This window comes from Microcaecilia unicolor, chromosome 12 (genome assembly GCF_901765095.1).
Source record: "Microcaecilia unicolor chromosome 12, aMicUni1.1, whole genome shotgun sequence".
Classification (NCBI taxonomy): domain Eukaryota; kingdom Metazoa; phylum Chordata; class Amphibia; order Gymnophiona; family Siphonopidae; genus Microcaecilia; species Microcaecilia unicolor.
In genome coordinates this window covers 106,176,251-106,193,168 of record NC_044042.1, presented here as the reverse complement: position 1 = coordinate 106,193,168, position 16,918 = coordinate 106,176,251, and the positions used below count along the sequence as shown (strand labels likewise).

The 16,918-nt window shown below is 42.4% G+C and overlaps 1 protein-coding gene across 1 annotated transcript in view; it reads right to left on the bottom strand.

The window, feature by feature from the left end:
- The window catches only part of SAMD14 (sterile alpha motif domain containing 14), a 68,719-nt gene that overhangs the window by 12,454 nt on the left and 39,347 nt on the right, over positions 1-16,918 (bottom strand). Inside the window, exon 3 of the mRNA XM_030220414.1 lies at positions 4,621-4,778. Within this exon, the coding sequence (XP_030076274.1) occupies positions 4,621-4,778 (158 nt within the window). The remainder of the gene's footprint in view (positions 1-4,620; positions 4,779-16,918) is intronic.

Here is a 16,918-nt window from a genome sequence, read left to right as displayed (position 1 = left end):
GTAACGATTGTATAAAACACAGTCCTATCTTTGTCCGGTTTCACTTATCCAGTTAATGGCTGAATATTGTCCCTTAACCATCAGTATGGCCATCAGCACATACGTGAATATTCAGTGTCGGTGACTGGACATGGCCAGGCATTGAATATTGGGGCATAAGGTAGCTAAAAAAAATCACTCACTGCCACTGGCTGAATATTCACCCCTGAGCTCCTAAATTTAGGGCCCTGTTTACTAAGGTGCGCTAGCATTTTTAGTGCGTGCTAAAAATTAGCGCACGCTAACCATGTAGACAACCATTGAAATATTATGGACATCTGCATGTTTAGCGTAAACAGGACCCTTAGGGTTTGTGCTAAAAATTTAGAAGCTAAAAAATTCATCTTAATTTAGGAGCATAAAATCAGGCTTAGGCCTGCCATTCATTTGTCTAGATTTTTGAGCCTAATTTATAAGCCTAGTGTTGAAAATCAGTGCTAAGCCTCTATCTTCTTTTCCGTGCCTTAAATCCAACCCCGTTGCCTCACATTTTTGTGCTCCTAAAATTAGGAGTTTAGTGAAAGTTGAGCATAAAGTTAAGCACCCAGCTCTAGTAAATTTTCAAAGACTCCAATTTATGAGCAGAACTCTCAAAGGTGCCCTTTTACTAAACCTTAGCACGCGCTAATGGACATTAGTACAAGCTAAGTGACACATGACCCACTGATATAAAATAGGACATGCAGCATTTAGTTTGCACTAATTCCAAGCTTTAGTAAAAGGACCCCAAAGTTAAGCGCATAAATCCTTTGAATATTGGGCTCTCTATGACCAACTCATGGATGATTACTTACATAGAAATTCCACAACTATCCTTATAATTATTATTGAATGTAACATTTTCTCCTCAAGTTAATGGAGGCAGGATACTGGTCTCGGCCCATGGGTCTCTCTGTGGTCTTCCAATTTGCCTTGTGTCGGAAGGATGATACACTTGTAGTACAAAGATTCCCTTCCAGACATCATTCAGCTTTCCTTCATATGAACTTCACGTTTACTATTGTCCAGACAATAAAAATCACCCCTCCCCCTTAACAAATCAATCAACTGGACAGTGTTATCAGGGTACAAATTATATCACAATGCATCAAATTGGAAGGGGGTTGCACTATATGTTAAAAAGGGAATGAATAAATAAATAAATAAAATATTCTACATGAAACAGCAGTGTGGAATCCATGTGGATAGAAATTCCATGTGTGAAGAGAATGAGTATACTGGTAGGGCTGTACTACTGTCAACTGGGACAGAACAAACAAGACAGATGAAGAAAATGTTTACAGAAATTAGGAAAGCTGGCAAATTGGGCAACATAATAATGGACGATTTCAATTACCCCGATATTGACTGGATAAATGCTACATCACAGAGTGCTAGGAAGGTAAAATTCTTAGATGTAATAAATGACTGCTTCTTGGAGCAACTGGTCCAAGAACCGATAAGAAGGGGAGATATTTTAGCTCTAGTCCTTAGTGGAATGCAGAGCATGATACAAGAGGTAACGATGTTGGATCTTCTGGGAAATACTGATCATAACATGATCAAATTTGAGCCGATATCTGGAACGATGTCATTAAGGAAATCTACTGTATCAGCACTTTAAAAGGGTGACTATGACAAAATGAGGAAAATGGTTAAAAAGAAGCTAAAAGGGTCAGTCGCAAAGGTTAGGACTTTGGGCATGGACATTGTTTAAAAATACAATCGTAGAAGCCCAGACCAGATGTATTCCACATATTAACAAAGGTGGAAAAAAGAGCAAAAAACAGCCAGCATGGTTAAAAGGTGAAGTGAAAGAGGGTATTAGAGCATCTTTCAAAGAATGGAAAAAGGATCTGAATGAAGACAATAAGAAGTAACATAAGCAGTGATAAAGAAAACTAAAAGAACGTGAGGAAAAACTTGCCACCGAGACAAAAACTCATATTAACACCTTTTTCAGATACATCAGAAGTAGAAAGTCTGTGAGTGAATCCGTGGGACCGTTAGCCTGAGCCACCTTAAGAACACTAGTCCCGCCCCAGGAGGACGTGAGCCGGGAAGGTTGGACTCGGGGCTGTTCTGGCATACATTAGCCAAAAGTTGTTCCCGAGAGAGAAAAATGATGTAGTGCTTGAGAAGGAAGCTCTAGCTGTCAAGTGGGCCCTGGAAACCTTCCTGTTGGTCACTGACCATCAACCACTTCAGTGGATGGCTCAACATAAAGATTTAAATGCACTGGTTCCTTAGCCTCCAACCACTTAGCTATCAGATGAAGCACTGGCCAGGCTGAGAGCACGCTAATGTGGACTTTTTGTCCCAGGAGGTGGACTCTGATATGGCAGGTGCTCAACCGGGCATGGTTGAGCTGAGAGGAAGGGTATATGAGGGAGTTTATAGAACACTGCTCCTCACCCTTAAGAATAGTCCCTCAGATATCCTGAGCCACAGATTTATTTATTTATTGTTACATTTGTACCCCACACTTTCCCACTCATGGCAGGCTCAATGTGGCAGGCAATGGAGGGTCAAGTGACTTGCCCAGAGTCACAAGGAGCTGCCTGTGCCGGGAATCGAACTCAGTTCCTCAGTTCCCCAGGACCAAAGTCCACCACCCTAACCACTAGGCCACTCCTCCACTCTATCTTGTTCTGGGAGGAAGTGAGCCTGGAAGAGTGGAGTTGGAACCAGGAAGTATAAAGGACAGGGCCAGACTAAGGTTAGGAAGGCCCAGCATATGCCACAACAACAAATGTTTAATGATTGTGACCTGGCTGAGGTAAGCCACTTTTGTTTCTTAGTTGAGACTTACAAGCATTGCTTTGAGGTCTTGGCAGGACTCAGAAAAGAACTGAGAACTTACAGGCTGTGTTTGGGGCATTGCATCCCCAAAACCTGTAAATGTTTGGACCTGCCAGCCAGAGCCTGCTTAAGACTGTTACTGAACCACAGAGGTTTTTCCACCTTATGTTCCTGGGCCTGGGATGTAACAGGCATCAGGATTGTGTTAAATAAACAAGTTTTGTTTAAATCCCTTTGGCTGTGTTATTTCACCGGCCCACCCACAACCCTCACTTGGGATATCACAGGCACTCAGGGAGGACAAGGCCATAATGGAGAGATTGAATGAATTCTTTGCTTTGATATTTATGGAAGACGATGTAAGATATCAACCTGTACCAGAACAGTTTTCAAGGGGGACGATGCAGTGAAAGAAATTTCGGTGTACCTGGAAGATGCACTGAGCCAAATCAACAAGTTAGTGATAAATCACCTGGACTGGGTGGTAAACACTCCGGGTACTGAAAGAACTCAAACATGAAATTGCTGATATGTAAGCTGTTAAAATCGTCCATAGTACCTGAAGATTGGAGGGTGGCCAATGTAACTGGCCTAGATGGCCTGATCCAATATGGCTAATGTTCTAAATCAGTCAGCTGGAAGAGCTAAGGAAATGATGGGGTTGATATTCAATGCAATTTAACCAGCCAGAAATGGCTCCTGATCAATTAAATCACCTGTTTAAGGCCATCTGGTCATTTTCAGTAGAACTTTACTCAGGGGTGTAGCCACTTTTGGAGGGCCCAGGAGTGGACTGGGGGGGGGGGGGCAATGCATTCCTCTTTCTCCCCCTCCCCTCCACCTTGTGCGTGTGTTAAAAATGTAAATTTGCTGATTGGGATGCCAACCAAAGAAATGCATTGCCCAAGCTGCCCCTGCCTCCTTGTGCTGCTTTTGTAATGCAGAAGTCAACGGTGTGTGTTCCTCCAGCTACTGACTCCAGGATTCCTCTTCCTTATGTGAAATAAGCCTGAGTGAGAAGTCCTGGTGTTGGTGGCTGGAGGTACACCACGGACTTTGGCATCCCCACCAGCCATTTAAGGGTGTGCTGCAGGTTTGGAGGGGGTCCAAGGCCCCCCACGGCTACACCACTGACTTAACTGGTTAGTGCCGAACTGTGGGGGCAGAGTCGGCACTTGGCCGGTTAACTGCCAATATTCAGCACTTAACCGGCCAACTTAACTGCATACATAGGACCACATAAAGGTCAGACCTATCTTTATGTGGTAACTCACAGCAGGTGAACAGCTGAATTTATGTTATCCATCACTGCAAACCCAAAAATTCAATGCTGAAGCCCGACATGGCCTGGCGTTGAATTTCCGAGTTTAGCCCCAGCAGCAGTCAGCAAAACACTGATTGCCGCCGACTGAGTTTTGAGCCCTCTGTGGTGGAAATTGAAAGGAATCCATGAGACTTGATGGTTTCACAAGAGTCAGACGGGAAGAACGAGCGAAGGGTGAGTAGAACAGAGAACGTTGGCTTTCTCTTATCTCTTAATGAGACAATGATATCCAACATCTACTATATTGGTCTACCAATCAATCCAAACACACTGTTTACTCCTTTTTGTCATGCATGTCAACATCAACATGGCAACTTTCAGGAGAGCAGAAGAAAAATCCATCTTCTCTGGGTTAAAAGACAGCTCCGGATTACCAGAATAAAGCTGAGCCAGGCCTGGTTTTAGCCGACTGCATCAATGGACTTGTGGATTTCTCCAAGAAATATGGTTGAACCAATGCTACTGGGTCTATTTACCTTTCCATCCAGGCTGCTATCACCATCTGTGGAGCCAACGCTGTCCCTCAGACGAGATCTTGAAGGACGTTGCCGCCTGCCTTTCACCGACAGCTGGGCCCTGGCCTTCTGCAAACTGCTGTCCAGCCTCTCGGTCTCTGGAATCACATCATTAAAATCTGGGAGTGAAAGAGAACAAGGGGCAGAAAAGTGGAAGATAAAAGATAGAGAGACAGACAGACCAACAGAGAGAGAGAGGCGGAAGGAAGGGATGTAGCAAGAGACAATGAATGAAGTGAGGGGAAGAGTTGAAAACGAGGTGAGAAATTGAAGGATAGTCAAGTTTGAAAGGAGAAATGTATAGAGGTAGAAGGGAGGGAGAGAAGGAGAGGAGGTGGAAAGAAGGGAATGTGGGAAATATAGGAAAGGAAAACAAGAAACAATTTTCACTGAACAGAAAGCAAAATTATTAAAGGGATCTGAGGTCCAAGGCAAGGATGCACTGTCTGGCAAAAAAACAGCACCCATGGGCTATGAATATGTTTACAATCACTTCTTCCTGCTTTCATCAATTATCCTGTCTTTACTCAGCTTCTCCCTGTGTAAGTTCCTGAAACTGACAATTCAGGGTCTTTGGAAGACAAGCATAGCATATTTGAGTTCATAGGAGCCAACTCTGTGAGTGCTGTGGGTGCTTGAGCACCCCCAATATCGAGAAAATTCCTTGCATGTGTCCAGGGAGGGATTATTTCCATTGGGCTTAGCACCCCCAATAATTTTGAAAAGTTGGCTCCTACGTTTGAGTTAGTTTGGACAATTGCAGAACCAACTTAGCTGCTAGATGACCAAGCTGCATTGTTACTCTTATAACGTGTTAACTGTCACATGAAAATTCAAGGTAGGGGAAGGGAGAGAGCCACACTCTGATTTTTAATAGAATGGCGACACCTTGTGGCAGGTTTTACCATAGTCTCAACTGTTGAGTGTTCATTTTCAGCTTCCAGGTCAGGAGTGGGAGACTTCCAACAGGTTATTACCAGTGGATAGGGAGAAAAAATTGCAGGCATGAGATGGAAAGAAATTATATTAGTCTTAGACACATGCTACAAACTCAAGAAGCTCCATTCTTTTCCATAGTAAATATCAGCAATGCGGATGGACAGACAGACAGTGTAGATAAAGAATGATTTAGAACAGAGACAGGACAGGAGAATTCTTGAAATCACTGAAGTAAAATCTTTCCTCTGACTCTGCTTTATAAGCTTAAATAAGTCGGGCTACCCCCTCCCCCATGCAGAGTTCTAATCTTGGCTCTGCCAATGGCTCTCTGTGACCTTCAACAAGTGATGTTAATCCCAGCTCTGCCAGTAGCTGTCTCTGTGATCTCAAGCAAGTCATATTATGCCAATCTCATATGTGGGTTCTAATCCTGGCTTTCCAATGGCTGTCTCTGTGACCTTATGGAAGTAATGCTATCCTGCAGTGCCTGGGATCTAATCTTTGCCTAAGACAATAGAGAAGCTGGTAGAGCTAAGTCATGTTATCCCACAGTGCTGGGTTCTGATACTGGTTCTTGCTGTCAGAGCCCATATAATCCACTAAGGAATAGGCCCAGTCAAACACATGACATCACTCAGTTTCATCATGGTATTGGAGCACTGGACAACTGACCTGTTTGCCTCAATAAATCCACCCTTGCTTTTTTGACTTTGTACAAGTAGCACTGTCAGCTCCCACCCTTCTTATGCACAGGTTCTAATCCAGGCTCTGCCCTGGCTCTCTCTGTAACTTTGAGCAAGCCACAGTCACCCCTTATGCTAAATAGTAGTAGTAGTAGTAGGTTCTAATCCAGGCTCTGCCCTGGCTCTCTCTATAACCTTGGCAAGCCACTCCTCCTATGCACTCAGGTTCTAATCCAGGCTCTGCCCTGGCTCTCTCTGTAACCTTGAGCAAGCCACAGTCACTACAAACTTATTCTTCTACTCTTACCTTACATTATGAAGAGTGCGAAAGTTGACACAAGTCAATCTCTGGCCTCAAGAGACACAAATCTGACTTGCTATCTGCAGATGAAGCCTGGCGGCTCTCAATCTTCTGGGGCCACTGAAGACACGGTTCTATCTGAACTTAAATCTATTAAATACATCTTTTACTCTCATATAAAATTATCCCAGGATAGGAGAAAAGAGAGCGAAGAGATACATGCTAAAATTGCCGCTTCTCAATTATATGCTGAGGCCTTAGAAAAACACACATCTAAGATGGAAGCCACATTGTCTCAAATCGAAGGGAAGATCTCAAAGATTTAGTGAATAGATCTCATAGAAACAACATACGGATACTGGGTTTACCTGAAGGAGCAGAGAACCAGAACACAATATCCTTTTCGATAGAATGGTTACCTAGTTCTTTGAATATTAACTTCAACCCAATTTTAGAAATTGAAAGGGCCCATCGCTCACCATCACTTCAATTAGTCACAACCCAGGCCCAAGCAAAAATTCTCCAATACCCACACGCCCTTCAAATCCTTATGGCTGCAAAGATAAGCCTTCTTCAATACACCAGGACAAGAAAAGAGTGGCCTAGTGGTTAGGGTGGTGGACTTTGGTCCTGAGGAACTGAGTTTGATTCCCACTTCAGGCACAGGCAGCTCCTTGTGACTCTGGGCAAGTCACTTAACCCTCCATTGCCCCAGGTACAAATAAGTACCTGTATACAATATGTAAGCCGCATTGAGCCTGCCATGAGTGGGAAAGCACAGGGTACAAATGTAACAAAAATAAATTTTGCCAGACTTAGCTAAAACTACCACTATGAAAAGGAACGCTTTTCTTGGTCTTAGACAAGATTTCAAAGACCTAAGAGCCTACTTGGGTTTGATTTATCCTGCGAGAATGAATATTACTTACAACAATTGTACTACCAACTACAATAATCCTGAAGTTTCCGTGAATGGGTAATTCAAATGAAAATGGGGTGAATAATCGTATATAAATAAGCTGGTCATTATCTTCTTTTGTGACACGAGATTTTATATTCTCTCAAATGCATTAATTTTCAAGGTAACCAGTACTGATATTCTTAATACACAAATGACATCTTATTCAATTACTTCAGCTGATGTTTTTCATGTTTATATGATGCCTCAGAGTACTTTTGAAGGACTTAAAGTACTTTACTATTTGGGTTATCTGCAATATGTTTTAATCTATTTTTCTACCGCATAACGCACATTTTTTTAATTCACATTTTCTCTCACATAAGAATGTAAGCAAAAGGTCCATCAAGCACAGCATCCTGCTTCCAACAGTGGCCAATCCAGGTTACAAGTACCTGGCGAGATCCCAAAACAGTACAATACATTTTATTCTGCTTATCCTAGAAATAAGCAGTGGATTTTCCCCATCCATTTTAATAATGGTCTATAGACTTTTCCTTTAGAAAGCCATCCAAACCTTTTCTAAACCCCTCTAAGCTAACTGCTTTTACTACATTCTCTGGCAGCGAATTCCAGAGATTAATTACACATTCAGTGAAGAAATATTTTCTCCGATTTGTTTTAAATTTACTACTTTGTAGCTTCATTGCGTGCCTCCTAGTCTTAGTATTTTTGGAAAGGGTAAACAAATGATTTGCCTCTACCCATTCCATTCATTATTTTATAGACCTCTATCAAATCTCCCCTCAGCCATCTCTTCTCCAAGCTGAAGAGCCCTAGCTGCTTTAGCCTTTCCTACTAGGGAAGTCGTCCCATCCTCTATCACTTTCATAACCCTTCTCTGTACCTCTAATTCTGCTGCATCCATAGGAGCCAACTCTGGGGGTGTTTGAGCACCTCCAATGTTGAACAAACTCCTTGATGTGTCCTTCGAGAGGTCATTTCTGTCGGCTTTAGCAGCCCCAATAATTTTGAAAAGTTGACTCCTATGGCTACATCTTTTTTTCGAACATAACAGCCATACTGGGTGAGATTAATGGCCTATCTAGCCCAGTATCCTGCTTCCAACAGTGGCCAATCCAGGTCACAAGTATTTGGCAGAAACCCAAATAGTAGTAACATTCTTTGCTACCCATCCCAGGGCAAGCAGTAGCTTCCCCATGTCTGTCTCAATAGCAGACAATGGACTTTTCCTCCAGGAACTTGTCCAAAACTTTTTAAAACCCAGAAACACTAACTGCTGTTACCACATCCTCCAGCAATGAGTTCCAAATTAACTATCCATTGAATGAAAAAAATTTTCCTCCTATTTGTTTTAAAAGCATTTCCATGTAACTTCCTCGAGTGACTCCTAGTCTTGTACTTTTGGAACGAGTAAAAAATTGATTTACTTCTACTCGTTCTACACCACTCAGGATTTTGTAGACCTCAATCATATCTCCCCTCATTTGTCTCTTTTCCAAGCTGAATAGCCCTAACCACTACTACTACTACTACTTAACATTTCTAAAGCGCTACTAGGGTTACGCAGCGCTGTACAATTTAACATAAAAGGACAGGCCCTGCTCAAAGAGCTTACAATCTAAAGGACAAGTGAGTAGCCTTTCCACAGTCTGCTTGTGTTTTAACAATTTTGAATAGTTTTGCGTCATCTGCAAATTTAATCACCTCATTGTTGTTCTGATTTCCAGATCATTTTATTAAATAGCACCTGACCTAGTACAGATCCCTGCGGCACTCCACTATTTACCCTCCTCCATTTAGGAATGTTCTCAGGAGTCTCTCATGAGGAACTTTGTCAAAAGCAAGGATCTGGGGTTCCTAGCCCATTATAAACCATAAAGCTACAGCTCTCTCTCTGTTGATCACCCCATCCCTCACCTATCCACACCCATCCTGTTAGAATATCAATGATATGCTTTGATGTCCCCATGCATACCTCCTACCCACCCCCATCCTCCCACCCTGTCAGACTGTCATAGTAATGCTTGAATGTTTTCACTTATATACACTGTCAGCTAGCACATTTGCTTATTTCCGATCTGACAAAGAAGGGCAACCTTCGAAAGCTAATCAAGAAATGTATTAAGTTATGTCCAATAAAAAAGGTATCTTATTTTCTTTTCCAGTATTGGGGTAATTGAAAGCACCCACTATTAATTATAATTTTTTTGTTACATTTGTACCCCACGCTTTCCCACTCATGGCAGGCTCAATGCTGAGGGCAATGGAGGGTTAAGTGACTTGCCCAGAGTCACAAGGAGCTGCCTGTGCCAGGAATCGAACTCAGTTCCTCAGTTCCCCAGGACCAAAGTCCACCACCCTAACCACTAGGCCACTCCTCCACTATGGGCCACTCCTCCACTATGGGCCACTCCCCAGTTTGCACATTATTGTGCAAACTGGGGTTTGTTTGCATCCCTAATTTCCTTTAACATTTCTGCATCCGTCTGTTCATCCTGGCCAGGCGGACGGTAGTACACTCCTATCACTATCCTTTCCCCCTTTACACATGGAATTTCAATCCATAGGGATTCCAAGATGTGTTTTGTTTCTTGCAGAATTTTCAATCTATTTGATTCAAGGCTCTCGTTAATATACAATGCTACCCCTCTATTGAAAATCTAGGTAAACTACATCAACCAGCTCTTCCTTATCAACATGTTTATTCATACCTTCAAAGAAATGTAGTAGATTGGGGTAGGTCCTGCCCCTTTGGAGCCAGAGAGGAGCCATGAGCCAGGGAATTTTGTTTATTTTGACTGATAATATGGTGAAGGAAAAGAATAAGATACCGTGAGGCTCAACTGGTAAACTGGACCCTGTTGCCAACAAAGGGCCAATGGATCAGCATGTAATATCATTGAGCCATTTGGTATCTTCTCATTTGAAGCCCATGTCCCCTATAGAGGCTTCTATGTCTTCAGGTGACCGAACACCGTTTTCTCAACCTGCAGCAAAGTTTGAGGTGGTTAAGTCCTTGTTGCCTGAAGACCTTTTGCTCCTTAGTGACAGTATGCCGCTAGCTGATTTCTACCGTGGGCTAGAAACTGTTCCTTGGCTTAGTAAAAGACCCTCTGAGTAAATAGGGCCACCAGAAGGAACTACAGCTCCCATAAGGCCATGGGTGGAGCTAGCCCAGGTGAACACAGAACACAGCAGCCAGACTCATATTCGGTAAAACAAAATATGAAAGTGCAAAACCCCTACGAGAAAAGCTACACTGGTTACCACTTAAGGAACGTATCACGTTCAAAATATGTACCCTAGTTCACAAAATCATTCACAGAGATGCCCCAGCCTACATTTCAGACCTGATTGACTTACCACCCAGGAACGCCAAAAAAGCATCCCGCACATTCCTTAATCTTCACTTCCCTAACTGCAAAGGCCTAAAATACAAACTAACGCATGCGTCAACCTTTTCCTACTTGCACACACAACTCTGGAACGCGCTGCCGCGCTACTTAAAAAAGATCTACGCACTAACTTCCGCAAACTACTAAAGACCCATCTCTTCAACAAGATATACCACAAAGACCAACAAATGTGAACTCCTACACATATATCCAGAACTGCCTTACGATAATTGCTTATTTTACACTATCATGTTTTATCTTTGTCATTTAACCCAAGATTCTTATGCAATACCAATTATCTATTCTCTTATGTATTTCCACTATTCATGATGTAATGTAAGCCACATTGAGCCTGCAAAGAGGTGGGAAAATGTGGGATACAAATGCAATAAAATAAATAAATAAGGATCCTAAGGTCCTCCCCTCAGTCACCTTCATCTAAGGTGACTGTCTCTGTTCTTGCTGCGGTTGATTTTCATTCCGCAGGTATGTCTGCATGTTCTTCCTCTGTATCGTCAGTTTCAGAAGACATTTGGAGAGTGGTGCCTCATATGGAAAGCATTATGCAGGCTAATCTTGTTCAATTTTCAACATCTACTCAAGAAGTTTCTGCAAAATTGATAGAACAAGATGAAGAGCTGTCGGATGTGGTTGATCGTTAATAAGAGACTCAAAAAAGTACTTTGATGTAATCAGCAGCTACAACAGCTGTTAAAGATCATTTATCTATTCATCTGCAATTTGAAAAGCTTGAAAATATTTCTAGGGCTTCTAACTTGAGATTGTTAAATTTTCATATTACTATGTATCTCCCTTGTGAACGTTTCATAATGTACTGTAAAAATGTGGTACAGTTGGTGAGATGTCATATGTGTGTGCCCGATGCAAAGAGCTCCTAGCTCTCAGAGAACGTGTCCGTTCTCTTGAGGCTAAGAGTAGCAGACTTGGTGGAGTTGAGGGAGACAGCGAGGTACAAAGAGGAGACCTACAGGGATGTTGTAGAGAAGTCCCACCACCAGTCTGGTAGCCCCCTGTGCTACCTTGGAGGAGGGAGGTCTCCTAGAAGGACAGCATCACCCTGGTGAAGTAGGAAGTACTCCTGTAGCCAGGACCTGCCCACCAGAGGATGTACTATCCTCTCGCAACGAGGATATGTCTCCAAGTGCTGCCCGGGAGGGAAAGGTTAGGACAGCTGTTGTAGTTGGTGATTCAATCATTAAGCATATAGATAGCTGGGTGGCTAGTGGACGTGAGGATCGCCTGGTGACTTGCCTGCCTGGTGCGAAGGTGGCGGACCTCACGCGTCACCTAGATAGGATTTTAGATAGTGCTGGGGAGGAGTTGACTGTCTTGGTACATGTGGGTACCAATGACATAGGAAAATGTGGGAGAGAGGTTCTGGAAGCCAAATTTAGGCTCTTAGGTAGAAAGCTCACATCCAGATCCTCTAGGGTAGCATTTTCTGAAATGCTACCCGTTCCACGCGCAGGGCCCAAGAGACAGGCAGAGCTCCGGAGTCTCAATGCATGGATGAGACGATGGTGCAGGGAGGAGGGTTTTAGATTTGTTAGGAACTGGGCAACATTCTGGGGAAGGGGGAGCCTATTCCGAAAGGATGGGCTCCACCTTAACCAGGGTGGGACCAGGCTGCTGGCATCGACATTTAAAAAGGAGATAGAGCAGCTTTTAAACTAGAAACGGGAGGAAGGCCCACAGTCACTCAAAAGGGCATGGTTCGGGGTAAGGTATCTTTCAAAGATATCACCAAAACAGGTAGATCAGTAGATCAGGTGTCCTTAAATAAAAATCAGACAAAAGATTGCAAATTAATACTGTCAAGTACTAAGCATCATGTAAATAGGAACAACAAACATACTTTGAAATGTCCATATGCGAATGCAAGGAGCCTAAGAAATAAGATGGGAGAGTTAGAATATATTGCACTAAATGAAAAATTAGATATAATAGGCATCTCTGAGACCTGGTGGAATGAGGATAATCAGTGGGACACTCATACCAGGGTACAAATTATATCGTAGTGATAGGGTGGATTGAATTGGTGGAGGGGTAGCATTGTATATTAACGAGAGCCTTGAATCAAATAGATTGAAAATTCTGAAGGAAACAAAACACATCTTGGAATCCCTATGGATTGAAATTCCACGTGTAAAGGGGAAAAGGATAATGATAGGAGTGTACTACCGTCCGCCTGGCCAGGATGAACAGAAGGATGCAGAAATGTTATCAGAAATTAGGGATGCAAACAAACTGGGCAACACAATAATAATGGGTGATTTCAATTACCCTGATATTGACTGGGTAAATGTAACATCGGGGCATGCTAGGGAGGTAAAATGCCTTGACGAAATCAAGGACAGCTTTATGGAGCAGCTGGTACAGGAGCTGATGAGAGAAGGAAAATTCTAGACCTAGTCCTTAGTGGAGTGCATGATCTGGTGCAGGAGGTAATGGTGCTGGGTCCGCTTGATAACAGTGATCATAATATGATCGGATTTGATATAAACTTAGGAAATCAAATATGTTAGGGTTTAACTTTAACTTTAAAAAAGGAGACTATGATAAAATGAGAATGTTGGGAAAAAAAACCACTTAGAGGAGCGGCTGTGAGGGTCAAAAATTTACATCAGGCGTGGATGCTATTCAAAAACACTATCCTGGAAGCCTAGGCTGAATATATTCCGCGTATTAAAAAAGGAGGACAGAAGACCGAACGACAGCCGGCATGGTTAAAAAGTGAGGTGAAGGAAGCTATTAGAGCTAAAAGAAAATCCTTCCGAAAATGGAAGAAGGAACCAACTGAAAATGATAAGAAACAACATAAGGAATGTCAAGTCAAATGCAAAGCGCTGATATGGAAGTCTAAGAGACTTCGAAAAAAAGATTGCTTTGGAGGCAAAAACACAGTAAAAAATATTTTTTTAGGTATATTAAAAGCAGGAAGCCGGGAAAGGAATCGGTTGGACCGGTAGATGACTGAAGGGTAAAAGGGGCGAGCAGGGAAGAGAAAGCAGAGAGATTAAATGAATTCTTTGCTTCGGTCTTCACCGAGGAAGATTTGGGAGCGATACCGGTGGCAGAAATGGTATTCGAAGCTGACAAGTCGGAGAAACTGAATGAATTCTCTATAAACCTTAAGGATGTAATGGGGCAGTTCTACAAATTGAAGAGTAGCAAATCTCCTGGACCGGATGGTATTCATCCCAGAGCACTGATAGAACTGAAAAATGAGCTTGCGGTGCTATTGTTGGTAATATGTAATTTATCCTTAAAATTGAGCATGGTACTGGAAGATTGGAGGGTGGCCAATGTAACGCTGATTTTTTAAAAAGGTTCCAGATGAGATCCGGGAAATTATAGACCGGTGAATCTGACCTCAGTACCGGGCAAAATCTATTACATTTCTTTATCCACAAACATGTGAGCCGGTTGATACTGTGTATCTGGATTTTCAGAAGGCGTTTGACAAAGTACCTCATGAAAGACTCCAGAGGAAATTGGAAAGTCATGGGATAGGAGGTACTGTCCTGTTGTGGATTAAAAACTGGTTAAAAGATAGAACACAGAGAGTAGGGTTAAATGGTCAGTATTCTCAATGGAAAATGGTAGTTAGTGGGGTTACCCAGGGATCTGTGCTGGGACCGCTGCTTTTTAACATATTTATAAATGACCTAGAGATGGGAGTAACTAGTGAGGTAATTAAATTTGCTGATGACACAAAGTTCTTCAAAGTCATTAAATTGCGGGACGATTGTGAAAAATTACAAGAGGACCATACGAGATTGGGAGACTGGGCGTCTAAATGGCAGATGATGTTTAAGGAAAGGATCCTCAGGAGCTTAACCGAGATTGGATAGCAGAGCCGGTAGTGGGAGGTGGGGCAGACTTATACGGTTTGTGCCAGAGCCAGTGGTGGGAGGCGGGACTGGAGGTTGGGAGGCAGGGATAGCGCTGGGCAGACTTATACGGTCTGTGCCAGAGCCGGTGGTGGGAGGCGGGGATAGTGCTGGGCAGACTTATATGGTCTATGCCAGAGCCGGTGGTTGGGAGGCGGGGCTAGTGCTGGGCAGACTTATACGGTCTGTGCCCTGAAGAGCACAGATACAAATCAAAGTAGGGTATACACAAAAGTAGCACACATGAGTTGTCTTGTTGGGCAGACTGGATGGACCGTGCAGGTCTTTTTCTGCCGTCATCTACTATGTTACTATGTAATGTGAGCAAGTGCAAAGTGATGCATGTGGGAAAGAGGAACCTGAATTATAGCTACGTCATGCAAGGTTCCACGTTAGAGGTCACAGACCAAGAAAGGGATCTAGGTGTCGTTGTTGATGATATGTTGAAACCTTCTACTCACTGTGCTGCTGCAGCTAAGAAAGCAAATAGAATGTTAGGTATTATTAGGAAATGAATGAAAAACAATAATGAGGACATTATAATGCCTTTGCATCGCTCCATGGTGCGACCGAACCTCGAATATTGTGTTCAATTCTGGTCGCCGCATCTCAAAAAAGATAGAGTGGAATTAGAAAAGGTGCAGAGAAGGGCAACTAAAATGATAAAGGGGATGGGACGACTTCCCTATGAGGAAAGGCTAAAGCGGCTAGGGCACTTCAGCTTGGAGAAAAGGTGGCTGAGGGGAGATATGATAGAGGTCTATAAAATAATGAGTGGAGTGGAACGGGTAGACGTGAAGCGTCTGTTTACGCTTTTCAAAAATACTAGGACTAGGGGGCATGCGATGAAGCTACAAAGTAGTAAATTTAAAATGAATCGTAGAAAATGTTTCTCCACTCAGTGTGTAATTAAACTCTGGAAATCATTGTTGGAGAATGTGGTAAAGGTGGTTAGCTTAGCAGAGTTTAAAAAAAAGGTTTGGATGACTTCCTAAAGGAAAAGTCCATAGACCATTATTAAATTGCACTTGGAGAATATCCACTGTTTCTGGGATAAGCAGTATACAATGTTTTGTACTTTTTTGGGATCTTGACAGGTATTTGTGACCTGGATTGGCCACTGTTGGAAAGAGGATGCTGGGCTTGATGGACCTTTGGTCTTTCTCAGTATGACGATACTTATGTACTTATGTCAAATTGTTCCATTACATCTTCCAGGTTTACAGAAATGTGTTTCAGTTGCTCTGACTCATCAGGATTGAAAACCATTTCTGGCACTGCTCTCTCTCCCACATCTGCCTTGGTGAAAACCGAAGCAAAGAATTCATCTAGTCTGTCTGCTATGGCCTTGTCCTCCCTGAGTATCCCTTTTACCCCTCGGTCATCTGGCAGTCCAATCCTTTTACCAGCTTCTTGCTTCTAATATACCTAAAAAAGTTTTTTGATGTGTTTTTGCCTTCAACGCAATCTTCTTTTCAAAGTCCCTCTTTGCCTTCCTTATGCTGTTTCCTATTATTTTCAGTCAGACCCATTTTATGAAGGCTTTTCTTTTAGGTCTAATAGCTTCTTTCATCTCACTTGTTTTTAAATTCTTTATTTATAGATGTATAAATTTTACAAGCTTTACAACTTGAACAAGAAAAATCAGACATGTATAAATTTAGGAAATAAGAATTAAGGTTAACAATTTACGTCTTGGACTAGACCACCAATGGTGGGGGATACGAGCCATTATAAACTCAGGAGATGAGATTCAAACAATTATAAATAAAGAAAGGCTTAACACTTCATCCACCAAAACTATTACTAAATTCCTTTAAACCATAGATCATAACCGTGTGGTCAGGTATAAGAAAACATATTTTGTTCCCAAATATTTTATGTTACATTTACAGGGATAGTTTAAGTTAAATGATGCTATCGTTGCAGTTCTTTTCTCCTTTCTTGGGTTTGCTTAGTGACGTCAGGAAAAACCCATATTTTACCTCCATAGAATGGTAATTGTAGATTTTTTAAAGCTATTCTTGTCACTGCCTCTTGGTCTTGCTCGAAAATAAACAAAACAAGCAATGTTTTGTCTCTCTGTTACTGATGTCAAAGATGTT